Raw genomic sequence first — 24,422 nt, 5'->3', positions numbered from 1 at the left:
GAATTTACGAACTACAGATGCCCAGTAGGGCCACCCAATGCTAGGTCACAAGCTGAAACGAATCAGGCCTATTTTGTAAATTGCTGGCCCCACATTGTGCCTAATTTCGTTCAATCTGGTTAAAATCTTCCAGCCAGGACGCTGCAGGGACGGGCTGGACCACTAAGCCAGAACATTCTAGAGGGAGCAGTGCCACCTGGAGGCCAGTTGTGGTGGAGGCGCATCCCACGGGACAGTGAATTTGGTGGGGGGAACAGGGAGAGTCTCACCGCCCACCTGTTAGGGCCTGGGTGTTTTGTTTTGTTTTGTTTTGTTTTTGGCTATTTTATTGATTTCAGAGAGGAAGGGAGAGGGAGAGAGAAACATCAATGATGAGAGAGTATCATTGACGGGCTCCTGCACGCCACCTACTGGGGATCCAGCCCGAAACCAGGAATGGAGCTGTAACTTCCTGATTCATAGGTCAAGGCTCAACCACTGAGCCACGCTGGCCGGGCTAGGGTCTGGGTTTGATGTCATGAAGGGAAAGTTTTTCTGACTCTTCTCTGCCAGCCACCCACCCACCGTGTCCTGCAGCAGAGACTGGGTCTTGCACTCATCTATGTGTATGTCGGATGTAAAGTCACCTAGTAAGTGCTCCATAATGTTGGTTGAGTGAGTGAAGATGCCCTTGTAAGGTGATTTTTCAGCGAGCCACACACCAGATTTAGATTACAGCCCCCATTCTGTGTGCCCAGTGTTTTTTTTTTTTTTTTTTAAATGTATTTTCATTTATTTCAGAAAGGAAGGGAGAGGGAGAGAAACAATGATGAAAATCACTGATCAGCTGCCTCCCGCATGCCCCCAACTGGGGACCAAGCCTGCAATCCAGCCATGTGCCCCCGACCAGAATCGAATCCAGTAGTTTTTTTGTTTTTTGTTTTTTTTAATTTCCCCTATGATGCGCCCAACTGTTCATTCCACAAGGTGGGGAGTACACAGGAGGATTAGTAAGGCAAGGTAGTGAATCATCCAGGCCTACGGTCTGGAAGACTACAAGTTCCAGAATGCATCCTTCATTAGTATACAGAGAGGTGGAGGGACCATTGCCTTCTGGGAATTGTAGTCTTCAAGTTGTTTGTGATGCAGGCGAAACTAGGCGGAAGGGGGAGAGAGTGTAAACTCTTTGACCACGTGACACTCGGGATCAGGTGGTTGGGCCAGCCTCCGTCTAAGAGCTGTGATTGGCTGACTCTATTGCGAACGACGCCACTAGGGGCGGGCTGAGAGGAGCGCAAGCGCACTGCGTTGCTAGTCTTGGGACCCCTTTCCAAGAGACTATGGCGCTCAACAAGAATCACTCGGAGGGCGGCGGAGTGATCGTCAACAACACCGAGAGGTGAAAACGCTGCACAAGATCCGGGAGGCCCGAAGGGAGGGCGACAGGAATGTGGGCGGTGGGCGCTGGGCAAAACAGTCGCCGAAGAGGGGAGATTGCTGGACTGCGGTGCCGGGGGTGGGATGTGGGGGTGGGGGGGGTAAACGGCTGGGGGCGGGGCTGGAGGAGGTGGGGGGGCCGGGTTCCACGATCAGCTTCGGGATGGGGGTGGGGCGGCGGACGGGCACGAAGTTGAAGGAAGCCAGTGGGGCCCAGGGGGTAGTTCTTGAGCCCCTTTCCCAGAAAAGGCGACTTGTAAGTGATGGGAAGAGCCTTCGACAAAAACAATTGCCGTTTATTGGGCCTTTACTATGTTACTACGCATCAGGCACTGCCCCTCTCCTACCGTATTTAATACGTAAATCCTATGGGGCAGATACTATTATATACACATTTCACATGTAGGGAATCGGAGGGGGAGGTGGGTGGGGGCACAGAGAGGTTAAGTAACTTGCCCGAGGTCACAGAGCTGTAACAGATGGAATTCCAGGAAAGGAGTCTTGACTCCAAAATCAGTAGGTGAAACTTCCAGTATATTCCAGAACTGCTCAGATGAGAACCCGATGAGGCCAGAGCTGAGCTTAGATAGATACCGTTTGTCCAGCGCCAGACCTGTCGGCTTGGTGATTCCCCAAAGCAGAGGTCTCCCCACTTGCAGATTCTTTCTGCCCCCCCCCCTCCCCCAGTGAATGCTCTCTCCCCCACCGCCTGGGCTACTGGATGGCTCCTCTCCTTGCTCCGTGGGCCTTGAGCATCGGACCGGCCCGCCCTGGTTGGGCTAAGCCGAGCCCGACGCTCGTGGGAAAGGCAGAAGGAGCTTAGGAACCCGAGTCCCCGGAGGAGATTTGGTGGATCAGAGCCTGTAGCCGCTCAGGGCAGCACCAGCCCAGCAGCCGCCACCTGGAAGCTGGATGAGTCAGAGTCCTGAGAGCACCCAGGGCCCCCACCCAGGAGTGCTGACTCTCCATCTTACCTGCCATCCTGTTCCTGTCATGACCTCTCTTCTCTGGACTGTGCTTCTCTTTTTCGGTGCCCGTCCCCTTCCCGCTGACCCCCCGCCAGTGGAGGAAGTTGTGATATTTGGGAGGAGGAACCTCGTGAACTTAGACCAACCTTGTTATCTTATAATCAGAGAAGCCTCACGCTGCTCCCAGTTTGTAGCCTCTGTGCTCCAGCCAGTCCCTGGCCTGACAGACACTGTTGATGCCACTTGGTAACATCGCCCGGGACTGTTTTTCTTACCCTCTCAGTGAGCTTTTTCTGGGACAAGATGTATCAGTTCTGTTGGGCCTCCTGCCTGGCTTGGGGCTCAGTGCTGCTAAATAATGGTGAGCCTTGTTTCAGAAAATGCCTCAGCCTGAAAACAAAACGTGTACACAGGCTTTGCAGCTTAAATTCGTGTTCAGAATTCCATGTGTAAAATAGTCCTCCTGGCTCTTCAAGTCAGGAACCCCTTGAGAGAGATGAAAGCTGTAGGTTTTCCCAGGAAAAGGCAGGTACAGGGTCATCTCTGGGGCTCCAGGGACTGACATCCCTGCAGACCCAGCTGACGAGCCCCAGGTTGAAAGGAACCCCGAAGTCAGCCATTTTGTAACGTGTAATCATGTCTTAGAATGTTTGTGTGTTAGGATTAAAAACAAACCAACAATGCCCTAACCCAGGGGTCCTCAAACTTTTTAAACAGGGGGCCAGTTCACTGTCCCTCAGACCGTTGGAGGGGCGGACTATAGTTTAAAAAAAAACTAGTCGGCTGCTAAGCAACAGGCAGCGGCGGCAGAAACACCCGGCGGGCCGGATAAATGTTTTCGGCAGGCCGCAGTTTGAGGACCCCTTCCCTAACCGGTTTGGCTCAGTGGATAGAGCGTCAGCCTGTGGACTGAAGGGTCCCAGGTTCCATTTCAGTCAAGGGCACGTGCCCAGGTTGCGGGCTCCATCCTCAGTTAGGGGCATGCAGGAGGCAGCCGATCAATGATTCTCTCTCATCATTGATGTGTCTTTGTCTCTCTCTCCCTCTCCCTCTCCCTCTCCCTCTCCCTTTCTCTTTGAAATCAATAAAAAAATATGAAAAATAAAAAACCAACAAAAATGGCACACCTGTCATGAGGACTCCGAAGGAGATAGGAGTGACCTCAGATAATCTAACCTTGTCAGCCCGGCGGCTCCTCTGCTGCGCTGGCCACTCGGGCTGGTAGTGGGGCTGGGAAATTCAGTAGAACCCCGACTAGCTCATCTCTCCCATGGCCGTGGGAATAGCTTCCTTGCAGCAATGTTGAAACTGTTCCAGAGACGGCATGCCAGGTCCCTGCCTACCAGGAGGGCCAGTCCCCGGTAACAGATCGTGGCTGCAGCCTGTCTCATCAGGCCCTCTCTTTTCTCATCGCAGCATCCTCATGTCCTATGAGCATGTGGAACTTACGTTCAATGACATGAAGAATGTGCCAGAGGCCTTCAAAGGGACCAAGAAAGGCACCGTTTACCTGACCCCTTACCGGGTGAGTCACCCCTTACAGTGGTTGGCTTGGAGGCGTGGCTCCTGCAACTGATGTGAGTCTTAGGGCAGCCTCAGTCTTGTGAGTCCAGCGGCCTCTGAACCACGTGACTGTTAGTTCCTCACTCCGCGAGTTTCTCTGCCACGTGCTTCTGGGTCCTAGAACCACCAGGCTGTTTGTGCAGCCGAACTGACCACTGGGCAGTGAGTCCTGCAAGTCCCAGCGCTGTTGCTGCATAAGCTCTGTGTTCTGGAGGCAGCTGCTGGCATGGCCTGGGCCCGGGGAGGAGGGGCTGCTGTTATTTTGATTTCTGTAGGCGTAGCCTCCGGGCCTTTGCACATCAGAGTGATAAATATGGTGACCAGGATGCGGTGGCATGACCACAGCCTCCGGACTGGGCAGAGCCCGGTGCAGCCCTGCAGCGCGAGGAATGCCCGGCTGCACAGTGGCCTCGCCTGAGAGCTGCCCAGGCGACAGAGACTTCCAGAGAAATCCCAGCGGGCATCCTGGGAAAGGCCCTGGAGTTCCCAGGAGTCAGGCTTGCCTGGCAGGGGCGGAGCACATCCTCGTGTTCACCGGGATTTAGCAGCAAAAGGGGAGGCCCCAAGCCCATGTCTGGTGGTTCAGGTGGCATCTTCGGTCACTGGAGCTGTGGGTGTGAAACTGATGGTTCTGCAAGCGCGGGCAGTGAGTCTGGGGAGGGGTCCCTCAGCCCCCTTGTCCGGGCTCCCACGCCCTCGCCACAACTTCGTTCTTGGTTCTGCAAAGCTCAGGCCGGACCTCCCTTCAGGACTCCTCCCCTGCCTTGCCCCTGCCTCTGCCTTAGCTTTGCAGGCCCTGTCACTGCCGCACCACATCCGCCACCTCCTCCACCGCCTAAGTGACAGCCGTCTGTGCTCCCGTGCTGCCTGTGAGTGGCACGGTTTTCTGGGACTGCACGTCTGGCCTCTCCCTGTGAAAGGCTCTCTCCAGGAGGGTCTGTGCCAGCGGAGAGCTCTGCCACTGGGCCCTGGCTCGGGCTGCCCGCCCCGCACTGGCGTGGACTCGCCACACGCAGGAAGCAATGGCCCGCTGGGCGGCGGTTGGCTGGTGATGGTTCTCGTCTTCTCTCACTGCAGGTCATCTTTCTGTCCAAGGGGAAGGATGCCATGCGGTCCTTCATGATGCCCTTTTATCTGATGAAGGACTGTGAGATCAAGCAGCCCGTGTTTGGTGCAAACTACATCAAGGGGACAGTGAAGGCTGAGGCAGGAGGTGGGTGACTGGGGGGGTGGGGGGGGTTAGGGACATCCGTGGGCTTCCAGAGAGGCGCTCCGGCGCCTGATGGCGGCCGTGGAGATGGCCTCCTTGGTCCCTTATCGTCCCAGCTCGTCCTCTTCCTGGTCTGAGTTAGCTTCCAACGCCCTCATCTGGGCGCCAGCTGTGTAGCGGCGGTGGGTTTGGTTGACAAGAACTGGAAATGCTGGCATCGAGGTGGCAGCGCACATCACCTTCGCAGGGAGGGAAGCGGCGGGTGACTGAGCGAGTGGAAGCGCTTGTGACCTGGGCGTGTCCCGGTTTCAGGGTGGAAGGGCCTCTCCCTGGAGCCCGAGGAGCTGCTCTGTGATGCCGGGAGGTCCTGCTTGGCGGGCTCTTTCCCAGGCGCCCTTGACCTCTGCCCAGCCCCCTGGCCCTCGCCCGCCCCGGGAGCTCACGTTGTCACTGGGGCTCACAGGTCCCCTTTGGCGGGAGCCAGGCCAGAGGGTCCGGGAGTCCATCCTTGGGCCCCTCAGGGTGAGGTCAGCCCTGAGCTTGAACGTCAGTGGTTGCTGACGGTACCTGCTCCTGGGAAGTGGCTTGAGGGGGCGGGAGGCCCTGGTGCCGATGCACTCACAGTGCTGAGCGGGAGGGCGAGTTTGTTCCCAGAGGAAACGCCCCGTAGGCTCGCCGGGAGGCGGCAGCCGGCGCGGTGGCTGGAGGCCGAGGTCTGGTCCATCGAGGCTGCAGAGCCAGCCCTTTCCCTTCAGCCTCGGGCGTTGCCCGGGCGGAGAGGACCAGTGGTCTCACAGTGACTGTGTCCTGAGCTTGGCTGCGCTGTCCTCCCCAGGTGGCTGGGAAGGCTCTGCTTCATACAAGCTGACCTTCACGGCAGGGGGCGCCATCGAGTTCGGACAGCGGATGCTGCAGGTGGCGTCGCAAGGTATCAGGGCTCTAGACATCGGGGGCCTACGGGTGCTGTCTGGGGGCTTGTGACAAGAACCCTCAAACACTAAGACCCCGAGAGCTGTATGCACAGGCATCCTTACCCAGTCCCAGCCCTGAGCCTCCCTCCCTCCCTCCCTCCCTCCCTCCCTCTCTCTCCCCCTCTGTCTCTCCCCCTCTCCCTCTCCCTTTACCCCTGTTCTTGACCTCCCCCTCTGACCTCTCTCCCCATCCTGGCCCCTCGCCTTGTTCTGACCAAGGTCAACTCAAGTGTGGGGGTAGCGGATGGCGTGGGATAAGGCCCGTCTGCTGTGCACATCCTGGGACCCTGAGCCCCCCTCCCAGGGGTGGGACCCTCCCCCAGCCCGAGGCTGAGAGCGCACTTCTCTCCCCTGTGCTTGCAGCCTCCCGAGGCGAAGCGCCCCCTGGAGCCTATGGGTACTCCTACCTGCCCACCGGGCCCTATGTCTTCCCCCCGCCCGTCGCCAATGGAATGTACCCCTGCCCTCCTGGCTACCCCTACCCACCGCCCCCACCTGGTGAGTGTGTCCTTTGCTGCCCACCCCTCACCCACCCACTAACCAGCCCCACCCAGGCCAGGGCGGTGTAGAGGGGAGACTTGTGGGACCTGCTCCAGGACTAACGGGGGCTGGCTGCTCACGGGGTCCCTGTCCCTCTCTTGCCGAGCAGAGTTCTATCCAGGACCTCCCATGATGGACGGGGCCATGGGATACGTGCAGCCCCCACCACCGCCCTACCCGGGCCCCATGGAGCCGCCGGTCAGCGGCCCTGAGGTCCCCTCCACTCCTGCAGGTGAGGCCCGGGCTGCCCGCCGTCCTGGGAAACCAGCCCTGTCCTGGCCGGGGCTGCACGGCGGGGGGCCTCGGAACGGTGGGGGCTGGTGGGAGCCCCAGTGGTGCGTGGCCCGGGCCTAGGGGCTGCCCAGGGCCCGGCAGGTGCGGGCTCAGGATGAAGAGCTAGTCGTGCCCGGGTCCGGGCAGGTCTCCCTCTGCCTGGGCCTTCTCAGCTGCTCCACTCCCAGCAGATGGTTCCGGGGCCACCTGGTGGGTGGTGACAGGAAGGGAGGACTGGGGGGGACAGTGGAAGGGGGGTGGTAAGGGAGACTAAGGCTGTGCTGCGGACAGAGCTGGGTCCTAGCGCCCTGCCCTGAGCAGCGGCCACTGGGTGAGAGCAGCCCCAGCCCCGCGGCGGCTGGAAGAGGGGGGCTCATCCCTGGTGTGTTTGCCTTCACAGCCGAAGCCAAGGCCGCAGAAGCAGCTGCCAGCGCCTACTACAACCCGGACAACCCGCACACCGTCTACATGCCCACGGTGGGTGCAGCAGGCCGGTGGGGAGGGGCCGGTGGGGAGCGGGGTGGAGCAGGGCGACCACAGGGGCTGGGACTTAGGGGTGGTGAGACCTGGGCTGGTTTGAGCCTTCTAATTGACCTTTCCTTCCCTCCCTCACAGAACCAGCCTCCGCCCCCTCCCTACTACCCCCCGGAGGATAAGAAGACCCAGTAGACCCCCCTGCCTCCTGCCTCTCATCACTCATCCTCGTTCCTTCCCTCCCCTGGGGGCCGGGTCTGGGGTGGGTGATGGGGAGGCCTTGTTCTTCCTCCAGGTCTGACTATAAAACACTTGCCAGGAACTGCATCCATGGAAGGGAGGGGCCCCTTGGCTGGGAGCTGCACCCCCAGCTCCCCACACTCTCCCGGGGCCCCCAGTGCCCAGTGCACTTCCTCGCAGCATCGGGGCTCTCCTCGGGGCGGGCGTCCCCGAGGTCCTGTCTTGCTCTAGTAGCTTCTACCCACGGAGGGACTCTCTGGCCACCTCCTCTGCCGCAGTCCAGCTCCCTCTTTTGGCAGCCACGTTGTCCTCGGCCTCCGGTCCCCCCGAGGGCCCGGCAGCCCTGCTCACATTCCCCGCCCTCGGTCTGGGCCTGGCCATGGGGGTCCCTCCGCCGACTGTCAGCTCACATTCCGTCCCCAGCAGCCTCCGGCGTCACACCTGCCCCCCGCCCCCGCCCCGTCCTGGTCATTCGGGTGCCACTGCTGTGACGTGTGGAGCTGTAGCGTGAGCTCCCAGGGGTGGGTGGCATCCGGGCCGGACACTGAGGCTCGGGAGGGAGCCCTCTGCTTCCTGCTAGTGCTTCTGGGGTTGGTTCCCTCGGCCTCTCCCGTCCAGAGGGGCTCCTGGGACCAGAGAAGGCGTGTGCGTCCCAGCATGCCACTGGGGTGGCCGGGTGGGCTGGGACACTGGCCGCTGCCCCCGGGACCTGCCCTGCCTGGGTGCGCGCTGACCCGGCCGCTCCACGCCCCTCGCCGGACTCTTCCCCTTACGCTTGGCGACGTGCCCCCAGGTGCATCAGATTTGCCCCCGCCTGCTCCTGGACTGGCCGTGAAGTGAGGAGATGGTTATGTAAAGAGAATGCCCTATTTATTTGACAAAACAATTCCAGTTAATATATTATTGTGAAATAAACCCTGTTTGCACCTTGATTTGTTTGCTGAAAATGTGAAGTAGTAAAAGTGAAGTAACTGGACCCTGTCTGGCTCTGTGTGACCGAGGTGGCCCCGGGGGAGGAGAGCCGTCCCTCCGGCTCCAGCTCCGAGGCCCTGGGGGCGGGGAGTGTGCCCTCCTGTGGGAGTCCCTTGTTCTCGCGGCCCATTTGGGCCCAGGAAGCTAAGGCCTCTCCTGTCTCCGTTCCCCAGCGGTTACTCAGCAACTGCCCCCCCCATCCCCTGAGTCCCTGGGGCTGGTGCCGCCCAGCAATGCCCTGGAGAGGAGGCCGGGCCAGGCTCCCTGTGTGAGGTCCTGTGTCCCTGGCCGCGGTCACCACCCTTGGCAGTGCGGCCGGGCCCAGGCTTGGCCCCAGGAGCTGCTCTGCTCAAGAGGGGTGTCTCGAGCCGGCCAGACGGGCTCCCAAGACGTGCTGGTGCCACCCTCCTGGTGACACTAGTGCCCAGGCAGGGGGTAGGAAGGAGCCAGAGTCCATGCCCAGGCCGGTCCTCCCTCGCTCCTGCCCGCCTTGGCCTGGGCAGGTCCTGGGCCCTGAGAAAGCCGAGCCCTGAAGTGTCCGCTTTCCTGCCTCTTCGGGACCAAGGTGCCCTCTGGAGGGAGGCCAGGCCCTGCCTCAGCCTCGCAGCCTCTGCCAGCCCCGCTCGGGCAGCTGCCGGGCTGGCCGCCCCCCCAGGACATTTGAAGGGGCGCCTTCCTGCCTCCCTGTGGGGGCAGGGCCTTGGGGCCGTCCCCGCCCGGCACAGCCTGGCGTCAGTCACCTCGGTGGAATGTCACCTGGAGTGGAGCAGGCTGAGCCGTTGGCCGCCTGCCGGGAGGACACCTCCCTGGGGCCCCCGCCCTGTGCCCCCCCACCCCCACCCCAGGTCTGGGGCCCACTTAGGAAATGTGGGTGGGAGCCCACCCACCCAGGGAGTCCGCCCGCCTGGCGGCCCCTGCTGGGGAGCAGGGACCCTGCGGAGCCTCCGCAGGAGGGTGGGTGGGGTGGGGTGGGGTGGGGCCGGCCCGCCCATGAGGCCACCGTCTGCCTCCAGCCCGGAGTTCCTCCCGGGATCCCACGGCCAGCCCAGCGGGAGGGAGGAAGGTGCAGGCCCCGACGGGGCCTCTGAGGTGGTGAAAGCGGACCTGACCCTCTCCCCACCTGCCCTCCGCCCCTCCCGGCTCAGGGTGGCAGCCCTGGCCCTTTGCATAATCCTGTGGCTTCGCTATCTTCCCCCGCAGCAGCGGCGAGGAGGGAAGGGCAGCGGCCACCATGGCGACACTCCTGTCCCACTCGCAGCAGCGGCGCCCTCCCCTCTTGCGACAGGCCATCAAGATAAGGCGCCGCAGGGTCCGAGATACAGAGGATCCCCTGCCCCAACCGACGCGGGAGGTAGGAGTGACCTCAGCGGGGAGAAGAGCTGGCCTGGGTGGGGCTCTGTGGTCTTGGGGTGCGGGCCCCACCTCTCTGGGGCTGGGGCTGAGCGTGTGCTCGCCTCCCCTGCCTCCCCTGTCCCCCCCCTCCCCCCACCCTGGGCAGAGCCTTCTGGGTCAGCAGAGCAGGGTCTGTGTTCTCTGGGCCACCCCTGGGCCTGAGGTCGGGGTCTGAGCCCCTCTCTCTGGTGGAGCGCCCCCGCCCCCAGCTCCTCAGGCTCCAAAGGCACCGGCTCCACCAGGCAGGGGGTGCCCCCACCGGGCCAGGCGGCTTGGGGACCCGCTGAGCAGCCCCCAGGCCTGCTTGCCATGACCCCCCGTCTCCCACCTCCGCTGCCGGGCCTCACTTCCGCTGCTGGGGCGCGAGCGTGGCCACCGATAAGCCTCGCTGTTTCCTCTGGGGAAGGAAAGGAGGGGGCCCCGGGGGCCGAGGGCTCACGCTGCCGGGGCCGCTGAGCACCATGGACCTCGGCCACCACAGGCTGGGGGCCGAGGAAGGAGGCCCAGGGGCCGGCCCCCCAGGAGGCCTGCTCGGGGAACTGGGGGAACAGGTGCGCCGGGGGGCTGGGTGCCGGGCGGGGCCTGCTCTGCGGAGCCACTCCTGGTCCAGGCCCTGACCCCGGTCCCCCAAACTTTGTCCTTCCACCTTGCTCCCCAGATCGAGCCTCCGTCCCACCACTTCTCCCCGGAGCAGGTGAGAGTCGGGCCGGGGTGTGGGACGCAGAGAGGGGCTGGGACGCGGCCTGCATCCTCCAAGCAGCCCCTGGCATCCGGGCCGAGGCTGATGGCCACAGCACACCCCCCCCCCCCCCCCGCCCCTGCATGTGTGGGTGCTCCAGCCCCACTGTGGGCAGGCGGTGCTGTGTCCCGGGCCTGGTGGGACTCCGGCCTTGTGGTGGGTGGCTGGGTCCTGAGGTGCCCCCCCTGTGTCCCAGCGGGCCCTGCTCTACGAGGAGGCTCTCTACACCGTCCTGCACCGCGTGGGGAAGCCCGAGCCCGGCCACGTGAAGGAGGCCTCGGAGCTGCTGCGCTACCTGCAGGAGGTGAGCGCGGCCCCGCCCCTGCAGCCTGGACCAGGCAGCCTCCTTCCCTTCTAGCCACTCCCACCCACGCCAGACCCTTGCTCCTACCCACAGGCCTTCCAGGTGGAGCCCGAGGAGCACCAGCAGATGCTACAGCGGGTCCAGGAGCTGGAGGTAGCCCTGGCCCGGGGCCATCGGGGCGGGGCCGGGGCTGGGAGACCAGCCCCCACTGCCACTCAGGCGCCCCCTTCTCTCTCTAGAAGCCAGTATTTTGTCTGAAGGCCACAGTGAAACAAGCCAAGGGCATCCTGGGCAAGGATGTCAGCGGTGAGTGGGTGCTGGGGCCTGAGGGCCTTCTTCCTGCTCCTTCCTCTCCTGGCATCACAGTCTGTCCTGGAACTCTGAGTGGGGGCTCGGCTCCCCCAGACACCCTGAGGCTGCCCTGGCGCTGATGGCTCCCTGTCCGCGGAGTCTGGGGTGGGGGTGATGAAGGACCCTCCCACAGACCCCGGCCAACACCCTCCTGCCTCTCCCCCCAGGGTTCAGTGACCCCTACTGCCTGCTGGGCATCGAGCAGGGGGTGGGCGTGCCAGGGGGCAGCCCGGGGTCGCGGCGGCGGCAGCCGAAGGCTGTGGTGAGGCACACCATCCCCGAGGAGCAGACCCACCGCACCCAGGTCATCACCCAGACGCTCAACCCCGTCTGGGACGAGACCTTCATCCTGTACGTGGGCCGTCCCAGGGGGAGGGGTCCCCCGGAGCGAGACCAGCAGGGCTTCCTGGCCTGGGGGGTGGGGCCTGGCTTGTGCCGAGGAGAAACCTGCTCCTGAGGCAGGGCGGACAGACAGGGCGGACAGACAGGGCAGACAGACAGGGCGGACAGACAGGGCGGACAGACAGGGCGGACAGACAGGGCAGACAGACAGGGCGGACAGACAGGGCGAACAGACAGGGCTAGCCGTGTGCTGGAGGGGTGGGGGTGCAGAGGTCAGCTTGCAGGGCTGATCTGGGGTAGCCTGAGGCTTAGCTTAAAGGAGGAGGGATGCGGTTGGGAGGGGAGGTGGAGTTGCCAGGAAGGGGCTCAGTCCACAGTGGGTGGTGCTCCCTGGGGCTGGGGCAGTGTGGCCTGGACGATGGGTTTACCCTCCGAGGCCCTCACCCGTGTCCTCCTCTCCCGACAGGGAGTTTGAGGACATAAACAGCTCGAGCTTCCATCTGGACATGTGGTGAGGAGCAGGCCCCGCTGTGGGAGTGGGGAGACATGGGGGGGCGAGGTGTCAGCCTCCAACCCACGGGGTCAGGAGCTCCCAGGAGGCCCTCCACCTCCAGCTCGAACCTGTGCCACCAGGGACCTGGACACTGTGGAGTCGGTCCGACACAAGCTCGGGGAGCTCACAGACCTGCATGGGCTGCGGAGGTGGGTGCCACCGGGCTCCCAGGGAAGGAGTGGGGGCTCCCCCACACACCCAACACCAGTTGCTGGGCCCTGTGGCCACACATGGGGGGCAGGTGCCATCCTGGCCCCTCAGGCTCTGGGCCCGTCTCCCTCACGCACCCTGCCCGGAACAGGATCTTCAAGGATGCCCGCAAGGACAAGGGCCAGGACGACTTTCTGGGGAACGTGGTTCTGAGGCTCCAGGTGAGTGGGGCAGGGAAGAGGTTGGAGAGAGGCAGGAGGGGGTCGGTGAGGGCATCAGGGGCGGGATTCCAGGTCTGCCTCCTGGCGACTCCCTGTCCCCACTCGTGGGCGTGAGCATCTCCTGACCCGGCCGCCAGGACCTGCGCTGCCGGGAGGATCAGTGGTACCGTCTGGAGCCCTGCACTGAGACCTACCCAGACCGTGGCCGGTGCCACCTCCAGTTCCAGCTCATTCACAAGCGGGTAGGCCTGGGCCGAGGGCCAGGGGCCTCCCAGTGGGCTGGACGGGCCGCACCGGGCGTGGGGGGCTCGGCTCACCCCGCACTGGCCCTCCTGCAGCGAGCCACAGCCGCCAGCCGCTCCCAGCACAGCTACACGGTGCACCTCCACCTGCTGCAGCAGCTCGTGGCCCACGAGGTCACCCAGCACCAGGTACCGCCCTCCCGGGCTGGGCAGGGCCCGGTCTGCCTGCCAGGCCCTGACCCCTCCACCTGTCCCCTCAGGCAGGCAGTACCTCCTGGGATGGGTCGCTGAGTCCCCAGGCTGCCACCATCCTGTTTCTCCACGCCACCCAGAAGGACCTGTCCGACTTCCACCAGTCCATGGCGTGAGCACCACCCCCTCCCTCCGGCCCCCCCGTGGGCTGGCAGCCCGGATCTAACCCCCCAGAGGTTTCTGTTTGGCCTAAACTGTGTGTTTTCAGTTTTGAGTTCGTTGCCGACTTGTAAAATCGGGAGATTTCCGTACAGATCCGTATCGCCAGCTTTCGTGAAACCTCAGCGCTGACGTCCCACGCGGCCTCCTGCTGGGCTGTGGTGGGTCAGCACGGAGTGGCATGTCCTCCCCAGTCTGTCACGTTGCCCTCGGGCCCACGTCACTCCCTGCCAGCACCTGAATCCTGGGCATCTGCGTTTCCCAGCCCTGCCCCAGGCCCACCCCACTTCCCAAGGCCGCTGCCTTCCTGCAGCAAGTCTGTGCCCTGAGGCTACTGGCTCTGCCCTGGGCCTGTCACATCCGGTGTCACAGCAGATTGTGGGAAGGCCAGGGAGGCGCACACGTGAGCTCACAGGCATTTCCGTGCACACGGGGGTCGGAAGGAGGGCACAGCGGGTGCTGCCCTGAGCAGGGCTGACACTTGGCATTGGAGTCAGGGGTGGAAGGAGGCAGCGCTAGGCCTGGGGGCAGCTGGGGTTCCTGGACAGGTGGGGGCAGGTGAGGCTGGGACTGGAACAGGCACCGTGAGGAGGACCTGGTTAGCCTACTGGGCCCAGGCCTGTCACGCAGGTGGCCGCCATGTCCCGGCAGGGACAGTACCAGGGCTATGCCCGCCCCCACCCTCCCACTCAAACCTTGTCCCATCGCCATCGCCACCTCGGGGAAGTCTCCCCTGAATTATCTAAAGGGAAGTTCCAGCCAGTGTTTGCTCAAGTCTCCAAATTTGATTTTTCAAAAGCAGCAAGAAAGCCGAATTTTAAAAATCACACGTGTCCTAATTTAAGAGACGGGTGATTAACTCACATGTTTGAAAAGCATTATAGACACAAAAATCCTCTGGGTTACCTTCAGCCTCGGCGGGTCAGTGGGATTCCCAGGAGGCTTCGGGGCGGGGGAGGCGCCGTCCCCCCTCGCTCCCAGGCTGGGCTGGACGAGCAGCGGGAAGGGAGGTGCCCCGCCTGGCCAGGCTGAGGGCTTCCGTGTGCCACAGGCAGTGGCTGGCCTACAGCCGAGTCTACCAGAGCCTGGAGTTCCCCAGCAGCTGCCTCCTGCACCCCATCACCAGCATCGAGTACCAGTGGATCCAGGGCCGTCTCCAGGCAGAGCAGGTGGGCTGGGGCGGGGTGAGGGGTGTTGGGCAGGCAGGGCCCAGGGACGGGAGCGGCTGTGGGGGCCCCATCATGCAGCTCGGGCCTCACAGCATCTTCCTGGGCATGTTCCTGGGCCTGCAGCGGGAGGAGCTGGCCGCCTCGTTCACCTCCCTGCTGGCCTACGGCCTGTCCCTCATCCGGAGGTTCCGCACCGTCTTCCCCCTCTCGGTCGCCGACTCCCCAGCCCGGCTGCAGTCTCTCCTCCGGTCAGTTGGTCGGGGACTGGGGAACAGCGGGGGCACCTGCAGGGATGGGAAGCTGTGGAGGGAGGGGGAGGGCAGCAGGCTCTCTGTCCTCACAGGGTCCTGGTCCAGATGTGCAAGATGAAGGCCTTTGGAGAGCTGTGCCCGGACAGTGCCCCGCTGCCCCGCCTGGTGACCGAGGCGCTGCGGGTATGGTGCCCCCCTGGGGATGGGGAGGGCATGTGCCTAGGCCGAGCAGCCCCCCTGCTCACTGCCTCTTTGCCCACAGACTGGCACTGTCGAATGGTTCCACCTGAAGCAGCAGCACCATCAGCCCATGGTGCAGGTGAGGGGCTGTGCAGGGTGGCGGCTGGGTGCCTGCTCTCCCAGCCCCGCTCAGCTCTCCTCTGTCCCCGCCAGGGCCTGCTGGAGGCGGGCAAGGCCCTGCTGGGCCTGGTACAGGACATCACTGGCGACCTGCACCAGTGCCAGCGCACCTGGAACAAGCTCTTCCACAAGTGAGCGGGACGGGGCTGGGAGAGTGGGGGCAGGGGCTCCGCATGCAGCCCAGAGGGACCCCGTGTGTGGCACCAGGTCACCGGCCGCCCCTCCCGCAGCGTTCTGAAGATCGACCTCTTCTCCATGGCCTTCCTGGAGCTGCAGTGGCTGGTGAGTCCCGGGCCCAGGCCTCTCCCTCTCCCCGCACCCTGGCCCTGGAGCCCCCCCACCACGCCGTCCCCTCGCAGGTGGCCAAGCGGGTGCAGGACCACACGGCCGCGGCGGTGAGCGGCCCGGTGTCCCCAGAGATGGGCGAGAGCCTGTTCCAGCTCTACATCAGCCTCAAGGAGCTCTGCCGACTGGGCCCAGCGCCCTCGGAGAGGTGGGCCGCAGGCGGGCAGCAGTGCGCAGGGGGCAGGAGGGCCCGGCCTTCCCCAGGCTGAGTCCTGGCTCTCCCCAGGGATGGAGTCCTGGCCCTGGACAGCTTCCACCGCTGGTTCCAGCCCGCCATCCCCTCCTGGCTGCAGAAGACGTACAGCGTCGCCCTGGCTCGGGTGCAGCGCGCGGTGCAGATGGACCAGGTCGGGGCCGGGCCTGGGCTGGGGCAGGGTACCGGCTTTAGGGTGGGGCTTGGGGCTCGCGGGGACTTCAGGATGTTCAGAAGCAGGTCACTGATGATAAAGGATGCTTTTATTTTTCTTTTTCGTTATTTTTAAAAATATATTTTTATTGATTTCAGAGAGGAAGGGAGAGGGAGAGAAACAGAAACATCAATGATGAATTTTTGATTGGCTGCCTCCTGCACGCCCCCTACTGGGGACCAAGCCCAAAACCTGGGCATGTGCCCTGTCCTGGACTCAAACCGTGACCTCCTGGTTCATAGGTCAACACTCAACCACTGAGCCGCTGCTTTTAGGCCAGTTGTATGCAAAACGCGGCTGGTTATCCTTGGAGCTGTGGCTTCCCTTCACAGACTGATGCTTGCAGGGGGTGGGGCGGTGGGCGTGGTAGGGGGTGGGAGTGGGGCTGGTGAGGGCAGTGGGGGGTGCGGGCGGTGGGGGTTTGGAGGGATGGTAGGGTTGCGGGGAGGGAGTCTGGGCGGAGCCTTGCTTGTTCCCCTGTAGCCCCCTGCCCAGCTCTGTGTTTGCAGATGGTAGAAGCAAGGAATGCTGCCCTAACCAGTTTGGCTCAGTGGATAGAGCGTTGGCCTGCGGACTCAAGGGTCCCAGGTTCGATTCTGGTCAAGGGCATGTACCTTGGTTGCCGGCACATCCCCAGTAGGAGATGTGCAGGAGGCAGCTGACCGATGTTTCTCTCTCATCGATGTTTCTAACTATCCCTCTCCCTTCCTCTCTGTAAAATATATTTTAAAAAATACTGTTTAAAAAAAAAAAAAAGAAGCAAGGAATGCCGTGGGAGGGAGGAGGGAGGAGGGCATGGATCTCCTTTCTGACTGTTCCCCGTCTCCCAGCTGGTGCCCCTGGGTGAGCTGATCAAGCACAGCACCTCGGCTGTGGATCTGTCCACCTGCTTCGCCCAGATCGGCCACACTGCCCAGCAGCTGGACTGGCCCGACCCAGAGGAGGCCTTCATGATCACGGTCAAGTTCGTGGAGGTGCGGCATCTTCCCCGCGGCCTTCCCGCCTTCTAAGGCAGCCTCATTCCCGCCCTCCCTGGTTCTCCAGGGCCTGCATCCCCAGTCCTCGAGATTCCTGTGCCTTCGCCATCTGCCCCTCCTGGGTGCCCCCCATTGACCACCCCCTCCTCACCCCAGGACACCTGTCGGCTGGCCCTGGTGTACTGCAGCCTGATAAAGGCCCGGGCTCGTGAGCTTGCTGCAGGCCAGAAGGACCAGGGCCTGGCAGCCAATATGGTAAGGACCAGAGTTGGGGGTTGGGCTGGGATGGGGTAGAGACTGCCCGCCTGCCCCTCTTCAGGAAGCTCTGCTTCCCTGTGCCCTGCCTGCCCGCAGCTGTGCGTGGTGGTGAATGACATGGAGCAGCTGCGGCTGGTGATCGGCAGGCTACCTACCCAGCTGGCATGGGAGGCGCTGGAGCAGCGGGTAGGGGCTGTGCTGGAGCAGGAGCAGCTGCAGAACACGCTGCACGCCCAGCTGCAGAGCGCGCTGGCAGGGCTCAGCCACGAGATCCGCACAGGCGTCCGCACCCTGGCTGAGCAGGTACCTTGTCCGACCCACGGTGACCCTGGCCCACCCATCCTCAGCCTAAAGCCTCCCCGCCAGCAGGCTGATGTCCAGCCCCCACTCCTTCCCGGACCTAAACTCGGGCCCTGGCCTCCCCCTGCTGTTCTGTGTCCGCAGCTGGAGGCGGGCATTGCCAAACACATCCACAACCTGGTGGGCGTCAGGGAGTCCGTGCTGCCGGAGGATGTGAGTGGCCTCCCCTCGCTGACCTTTGCCAGCTCTATGGGTCTAGGTTTGCGAAGGAGAACAGGTTGGGCAGGAGGCTGGACGTCATGGGTGTCCGAGAGAAGTCCCCCAGGCCAGCGTGGGCAAGGACTGTCCCCTCCTGGGCCTCCTTGGGTGCTGAGGGGGCGGGGCTGGGACATTCCCCGAGCTCTCCTGGCGTGGTGAGTGTAGGCAGCCATGGGGCAGGGTTGGGCCTTCGCTGCCAAACAGACCTGGCACAGCCTTCTCGGCTGCCTCCCCGCACCGCTGCCCTGTTCCCACAGCCCGCTGGCCTGTCTCCTCACCTGCCAGCAGGATAGTAAGGCTTACCTTCGATGGCTGGGAGGTTCCTCACGAATCCATCATTATTCAGGCACCCACTTGTCCAGGCATTGCCTAGGTACGGGGACATGGGGCAGTGAGCGCCGTGACAAAGGCCCTGCCTTCCTGGAGCTTACATTCTGCTGGGGGCGGTGAAAGCAGAACCAGTATGTCTGTAACTAGAGCTGTTGCCGTGACTAAATATACTGTATGTGTGTGTGAGTATGTGTATATGGACACACACACACACACACACACACACACGGTGCGTTAGCCAATAAGTGCTAAAGAGAAAAATGAAACACAAAAGAAGGAAGGCTTGTATTTTCAGAGAGAGGCCTGGGAAGGCCTTACTCAGTGGGTGCTGGCCGACTCAAGACCTGCAGGAAACAAGGGAAGGAGCAAGAGCATTTCTGGGGGAGGAGCAGCAAGGCGGGCAGGGGCCGGGTGGGACCAGGATGGGCCGAGCTGGACGTGCTGCCCGCCCCTCTCCGCAGGCCATCCTGCCCCTGATGAAGTTCCTGGAGGTGGAGCTCTGCTACATGAACACCAACCTGGTGCAGGAGAACTTCAGCAGGTCCGCAGCAGCGCTGCCCCCGGCGCCTATACTCACCCCTGCCCCACCTGCCCCCCTTTCCTGCCTCCGCATCATTCCCAGGGGAGGAGGCCACCAGCCTCTGCTTTCGTGCTTGCTCTAGGGACAGGGAGCTCACTTCCTGATGTCCTTTCTCCATGAGCCCCGGGCCATCCGGCCTGGCAGACTGCCCCCTTAATGTCATGGGCAGCTGGCATTCCTCTCCCATGATTCAGGGGCAGTGGGGGATGAGGTCAAGGGCGTAGGGTCTGGACAAGCTGGATTCAGCCTTCAGCTTCGCCGCTGCTGGGGGATGCTCTTGAGAGGATTACTGTATAGTCTTCTGTGTAGATGATCGTAGTTCTGGCCTCTATTAAGGACTAAATGAGTCAATGAAGTGCTGAGAGCAGAGCCTGTACAAAGGAAGGGGTCAGTGATGATGGTGATGGTGCCAGATCCTCCAGGCGGCTGCAGTCCCTGCCCCCTGCTCCACTCCTAGTGATGAGGGCTGGGGGACGCAAGAGCACACTTAAAAAAAATATATATATATATATGTTGTTATTGATTTCAGAGAAGAAGGGAGAGAGAGAAACATCAATGATGAGAAAGAATCATTGATAGGCTGCTCCCTGCATGTCCCCCTGGGGATCGAGCCTGCAACCCAGGCATGTGCCCTGACCAGAATTGAACCTGGGACCCTTCAGTCTGCAGGCTAATGCTCTATCCACTGAGCTAAACCAGCTAGGCCAGAAGCCCACCTTCTTTATTTCTTAAGCCATAGAATGCCAGTTTTGAGCTTTGATTTTCACCTAAAGCGGAATTTAATCTCCACCAAGATAGGAGCTTTACTCTCCACTGTCCCAAAAGCCCTTAGAAGTGTTCGGTGCACGAGTGTGTGACTAAGTTAGCTACTTGGAATGTAGACCTCCGCTCTCCACTGCACATTTTCGTACTTAACCGCCTGGCTCCACTTTGACACGTGAGAGTCCAGCTATTTCAGGTGGTTATTAGGCCTGTGGCTTGGCTGCTACTTTTTCCTCCCAACCGCTAGCAGATGCTTCTCCATGCGGCGGGCTGAAATCCTATTCGTTTTGGCCACTGCCATCTTGACCCACGATCAGCCATGGGGAGCAGCCTCCCCGCCCCTTGTTTGTTGGGGGTTGATAATCCCGAGGAGGCTTCTGCACGAGGTTGGGAGACATGCTGGGTAGGACTGGCCCAACTGCCCGCCCCCTGCCCTCAGGAGGCCAGCCCTCACTCCCTAGCTCCCTGCCAGGGCCCTGGCCCCAGTCTCACCTGTGAAGCAGGTGGGGGGTGAGGTGAGGAGGAGCTGTGGATGGGCCTGGGTCCCATGAGGTCCTTTCTCAGAAGCATCTCTGCTTCCCCCTCTTCGTCTTTCTGTCCTGTGTCTGGCATCCCGCCGCACCTCATCCAGCCTTTTGACCCTGCTCTGGACCCACACGCTCACGGTGCTGGTGGAGGTGGCCACCGCCCAGCGGAGCTGCCCCCTGGCCTCTAGGAGGCTGAAGATTGCGCTGCAGGTAAGAATCCAGTGACGCAATGATACCCCTGTTGGCGTGTGCGCGGGGTCACCTCTGATGTGTCTGCTCATCCTCTAGAACCTGGAGATCTGCTTCTATGCTGAGGGCTGTGGCCTGCCGCCCGAGGCTCTGCACACGGCCACCTTCAAGGTACGGGCCTTTGGTGGGTCTGGGGTGGGGGGAGCCTGCCCTCCTGTGCTCACCTGTGTCCAGGAGAGCTACGTAACCACAGGACCTAGCACCAAATGAAAATGTGGGCCCGTTTAGCCCTGGCTGGTGTGGCTCAGTGAGTAGAGCCTCAGCCTGAAGGATCCCGGGTTCGATTCGGGTCAAGGGCATGTACCTCGGTTGCAATCCCTGGACCTGGGTCACGGTGCGTGCAGGAGGCAACCAATCGATGTGTCTCTCTCACATGGATGTTTACCCCTCTCTGTCTCTCCCTTTCTTCCACTCTCTCTAAAAATCAATGGGAAAATCTCCTGGGGTGAGGATTAACAAAACAACAAAAAAACCATGGGCCTTATTTTCCAAAAAAAGGAAACAACAGCAGTAGCAGAACATTAAGCCAGACGTGAGGGTCTGAGCATGTGGAGGGGGTGTTAGGGTGGCTCGCCCCTCTGCAAGGCAATCCTGAGGGTGTGTCCCCGCCTGCGGTCCCGGCGCCCAGAGCTTTCCATGTCAGATTAACGTCGCCCTCTGGGCTGCGAGCTCCCGGAGGGCAGCGCTGGGCCGAGGCGGAGGGTGACAGGGCAGGTGACTTCTGGGCTGGCCCCGTTCACAGGACCTGCAGAGGGACTTGGAGCTGCAGGCGGCCTCCAGCCGCGAGCTCATCAGGAGGTACTTCAGCAGCCGCCTGGAGCAGCAGGTGAGGGAGGCCCCTCCACCTGGCGCCCCGCCCCCGCCCCGCCCCGCCCCCGCTGACGCGCACGTGCCCCGCCCCTAGGCCCAAACCACCACCGAGGAGCTCGGGGCCGTGACCATCAAGGCTTCCTACCGCGCCTCCGAGCAGAAGCTGCGCGTGGAGCTGCTCAGCGCCTCCAACCTGCTGCCCCTGGACGCCAACGGTGAGTGCAGGCTGCCCGCTGGCCACGCCGGGTCCCGGGGGCTCTGCTCGCCCAGCGGGAGCACTGGGTGCACTTCCTCCGGATGACCGGGAGGGGGCAGTGCTGCCGAGCAGGGCACAGCCGCAGGGAGTGGAGGCCGGACAGGGAGCTGGGATAGCCTTGGCCATTGTAACCACTCACCCCCACCCCGCCACTTGCCAGGCTCCAGCGACCCTTTTGTCCAGCTGACCTTGGAGCCCAGGCACGAATTCCCCGAGCTGGCTCCCCGGGAGACCCAAAAGCACAAGAAGGACCTTCACCCGCTGTTTGATGAGACCTTTGAATTGTGAGTGGGTCCCACGCTCGCAGCGCTAACCCAGCCCTGGACCAGCTCCCACTGACTGGGCCCAAGGGGCTCCCCTGAGGTGACCTCGTTTGGGTCCGTGGGAGGGGCACCTGGGACAAGGGTTTGCTGGCATCAGTCCCCAACCTGCTCCCTGGGAGGGGCAAGGCTGCTGGGGAGACTCCCCATGTCACTTCCAGGGAAGGGTCCTGACCTGAAGTCCTCTGTTGCCCAATACCAGCGACGTCCCCTGGTTTAAAGCATCGGCCCAGTCAGAGCATCAGACCATGTGGCCTTTGCAATCCCTCCCTCCCCCCAACATGGGTGTCTTCCCCCCAGTCCTGGCCTGTCCCCAGGACCAGGAGGTGAGTGGGGGTGGGTGGCAGTGGCAGTGTGTGGGGCGGGCAGCCAAGCCCAACTCTGCCCCCCACCCAGCCTGGTGCCTGCTGAGCCGTGCCAGAAGGACGGGGCGTGCCTCCTGCTCACGGTGCTGGACCACGACACGCTGGGGGCCGACGACCTGGAAGGGGAGGCCTTCCTGCCTCTGCGCTCCGTGCATGGCCTGCACGGGACTGAGGAGCCTGGGGAGGTGCCTCAGACGCGCCTGCCCCTCACCTACCCCACGCCCAATGGTAGGCCTGAGCCCAGCGCTGGGGGTGCAGGGGAGGGGCAGCCTGTCAAGGCTCAGACTGAGGGCCCCCCGAGGGGAAGCCATTGGAGCCAGCGTGGTGGCTGATGTTGCTGAGACCTCTGGGTCAATCAAGAAGCCAGTGGAACTGACGCCAGGCCAAGTGTAGTGACTGTCTGGTGGGGGAAGGTCACCACATTTACCTGGGGAGGCCCATCTTGCTAACAGGTCACGTTTGTGCAAGTATGGGCCAGTTCTACTTCCTTGACATATATCAACTTTTTCAATCCGTACCACCACCCAATGAAGCAGATACTATTATTGCTATTTTATAGACAAGTAAACTGAGGCACAGAGGTTAGCTAGCCTGAGGTCCTCATATTAGAAGGTAACAGTTGCCTGCTGTCCCCTGCACTACCCAGGCACTGCCCCTCCCCCCCCCCCCCTAACCCCCAAACGCCTCTCTTCACAGGGGACCCAGTCCTGCGGCTGCTGGAGAGCAGGAAGGGGGATCGTGAGGCCCAGGCGTTTGTGAAGCTGCGGCGGCAGCGAGCCAAGCAGGCCTCCCAGCACACCCCACAGCCTGGGAGATAGCGTGGAGGTTGGGCCCCTGGTAGGGACAGGCTTTCCTGGGAGGTCTGGGTTGTCCCCACCGCAGTGCAGCCCTCCCGTCTGGCTTAACACTCAGAAGGGCTCTGCCAGGCTGGAAGGCCGATTGCAGACCCCTCTGGTCTCCTGCCAGAGCAGGGCCCACAGTGCTGGGGACACCACCAGCAGTATTTATACTCCCCCCCCGCCCCCCCCCCTCAGCCTTGGCCTCAGCATTCTCTGCCAAATCCCAGCACCAGGGGTGGGGAGGCGGCTGTGCATCTCCTGCCCCTCCTCCTCTGGGAAGTGCTGCCAAAGCAGGGGCTCAGCCATCTGTCCCCCCCGGAAACCTATTCCAGCCACTGGGTATGGGGGGGTAGGCTCCCTTGGGCCTCTTCTTCAGCACCCCCACTCGGACTCATTGGAGCCAGGGCTGTGGGCAAAACTGCCCTGGGGGCGGGTAGCCATAATGAAGGAGCCCAGGTCCCCTCCTGACGGGGCTGCCAACACCCAGGCTAAGAAGCCTGGAGCCAGGGACCCGGCTCTGCCAGGAGAGAGCTGGCAGGCAGGGGGGCTGGCATGGAGGGCGGAAGCAGAAAGGACAGCTTGGCTAACCATATCTACTGAGGACATCTCCTCCCCGAGCCAGTACTGGCCACCTTGTTCTTAGCAAAAATAAAAAAATCGCAATCCATCGTCCTCTTAGAAAACATGCTGTTGGCCTACAGTGGGGCCTGGGTGTCAGGTTATACAAACCCCCGCCCAGCCTGCAGGACACCTTGGGCTGACCCCACCCCGGGGCTTGGCCCACCCCTCTCCCCCATGTCACAGGCAGGGAGTGAGTGTGGGGCAACTGGTATCACTGATATTTGGGCCAAGAGCTTTGAACAGAACACTACCAGGCACACCCATTTCTGTGGTCCTGCCCTGCACAGGGGCCGGGAACTCCAGGGGGAGCGCGGGGAGCGGGGACCCTCCCCGGGCGCAGGCTGGGGCTGAGCGGCTGCTCTGCACAGCAGGGCTTAGAGGAGCGGGTCCCAGCCCTGCCGGGGGCAGTGGCCTATGTGCTGGGAGGCAGCGCCTGAGGCCCGGTTGTCATTCTAGCTGCGTGACCCTCGTCAAGTCCCTTACCCTCTGTGAGCCTGCACAAGGGTGACGTGTGGGAGGTCTGAGATCGCTCCACAGCCCTCTTCAGCTTTGAACTTCTGAGGCCACACAGAGAGGAGCCCCTCAGCTGTTTTCTCACACCCACCTACCAGGCCAGCTGAGAGCAGGGGAGGGAGGCAGTGGCTCAGAGGCTGGGACTCGGCCCTCAGTGGGCAGGGTGGAGGGCGGGACATCTTCTCTGGGCCTGCCTTTCTCTTCATGTTTTTATGAGAAGCCCTGGTTTCCTCCGAGAAACCACTAGGGCCCTGCGTCCTTTGGGAAACAAACCAGTGGCAGCTGTCCATTGAGCCCTAAAGAGGAGAGTCGTAGGGCCAGGAGGTCTCTGTCTGGGGCTCAGGGTCCCCACAGCAACCACAGAGGCCTGGGAGCCCTTGGACCTCTGCAGGCACCCAGCCTCAGCTGCGGGGGGGGGGGGGGGGGCAGCGGGGGGACACAGGGGGGGTACAAGCTGTTTCCTCAGCCGGGGCAGAGCTCCCAGCCAGGTGGGGGCCAGGGCCCTGGCAGGCACAGCTGAGCTGGCCCACCCCCTCGTCCAGGGGCCCTCAGCTGGGGCCGCACTGCCCTTGCCCCATGCAAACAAGCTACCA

General features: G+C 62.6%; 2 protein-coding genes across 5 annotated transcripts; both read left to right on the top strand.

The window, feature by feature from the left end:
• Positions 1-1,269: 1,269 nt before the first annotated feature.
• WBP2 (WW domain binding protein 2) lies at positions 1,270-8,587 on the top strand. 2 transcript variants are annotated; one of them, XM_070393733.1, is made up of 8 exons: positions 1,270-1,378; positions 3,801-3,909; positions 5,025-5,160; positions 5,993-6,085; positions 6,492-6,626; positions 6,778-6,900; positions 7,342-7,418; positions 7,557-8,587. In XM_070393733.1, exons 1-8 carry the CDS (start codon positions 1,320-1,322, stop codon positions 7,608-7,610), a joined length of 786 nt encoding a protein of 261 aa, XP_070249834.1. In that variant the 5' UTR covers positions 1,270-1,319; the 3' UTR covers positions 7,611-8,587. The 2 variants fall into 2 exon arrangements, with proteins under 2 accessions (XP_070249834.1, XP_070249835.1); XM_070393734.1 differs by lacking the exon at positions 6,492-6,626.
• A 1,041-nt stretch (positions 8,588-9,628) lies between these two features.
• UNC13D (unc-13 homolog D) lies at positions 9,629-23,362 on the top strand. 3 transcript variants are annotated; one of them, XM_070393479.1, is made up of 33 exons: positions 9,629-9,716; positions 9,828-9,978; positions 10,678-10,713; positions 10,955-11,062; positions 11,156-11,215; positions 11,302-11,368; positions 11,581-11,764; positions 12,222-12,266; positions 12,389-12,457; positions 12,610-12,679; positions 12,817-12,921; positions 13,018-13,110; positions 13,182-13,285; positions 14,384-14,501; positions 14,625-14,749; positions 14,845-14,935; positions 15,015-15,071; positions 15,146-15,243; positions 15,343-15,394; positions 15,472-15,605; positions 15,684-15,804; positions 16,695-16,838; positions 16,998-17,096; positions 17,196-17,402; positions 17,544-17,612; positions 18,449-18,528; positions 19,961-20,066; positions 20,145-20,216; positions 20,848-20,931; positions 21,010-21,130; positions 21,332-21,455; positions 21,888-22,084; positions 22,553-23,362. In XM_070393479.1, the coding sequence occupies exons 2-33, from the start codon at positions 9,859-9,861 to the stop codon at positions 22,672-22,674; spliced, it is 3,282 nt and encodes a 1,093-aa protein (XP_070249580.1). In that variant the 5' UTR covers positions 9,629-9,716; positions 9,828-9,858; the 3' UTR covers positions 22,675-23,362. The 3 variants fall into 3 exon arrangements, with proteins under 3 accessions (XP_070249580.1, XP_070249581.1, XP_070249582.1); XM_070393480.1 differs by having other exon boundaries at positions 9,649-9,716; positions 9,831-9,978; XM_070393481.1 differs by lacking the exons at positions 9,629-9,716; positions 9,828-9,978 and adding an exon at positions 10,451-10,570.
• Positions 23,363-24,422: the final 1,060 nt, after the last annotated feature.

Source organism: Myotis yumanensis, unplaced genomic scaffold (genome assembly GCF_028538775.1).
Source record: "Myotis yumanensis isolate MYYU_CA2020_CCGP unplaced genomic scaffold, mMyoYum1.0.hap1 SCAF_16, whole genome shotgun sequence".
Taxonomy (NCBI): Eukaryota; Metazoa; Chordata; class Mammalia; order Chiroptera; family Vespertilionidae; genus Myotis; species Myotis yumanensis.
The sequence above is the reverse complement of the archived record's forward strand: the minus strand, read 5'-3'. Positions and strand labels throughout refer to the sequence as shown.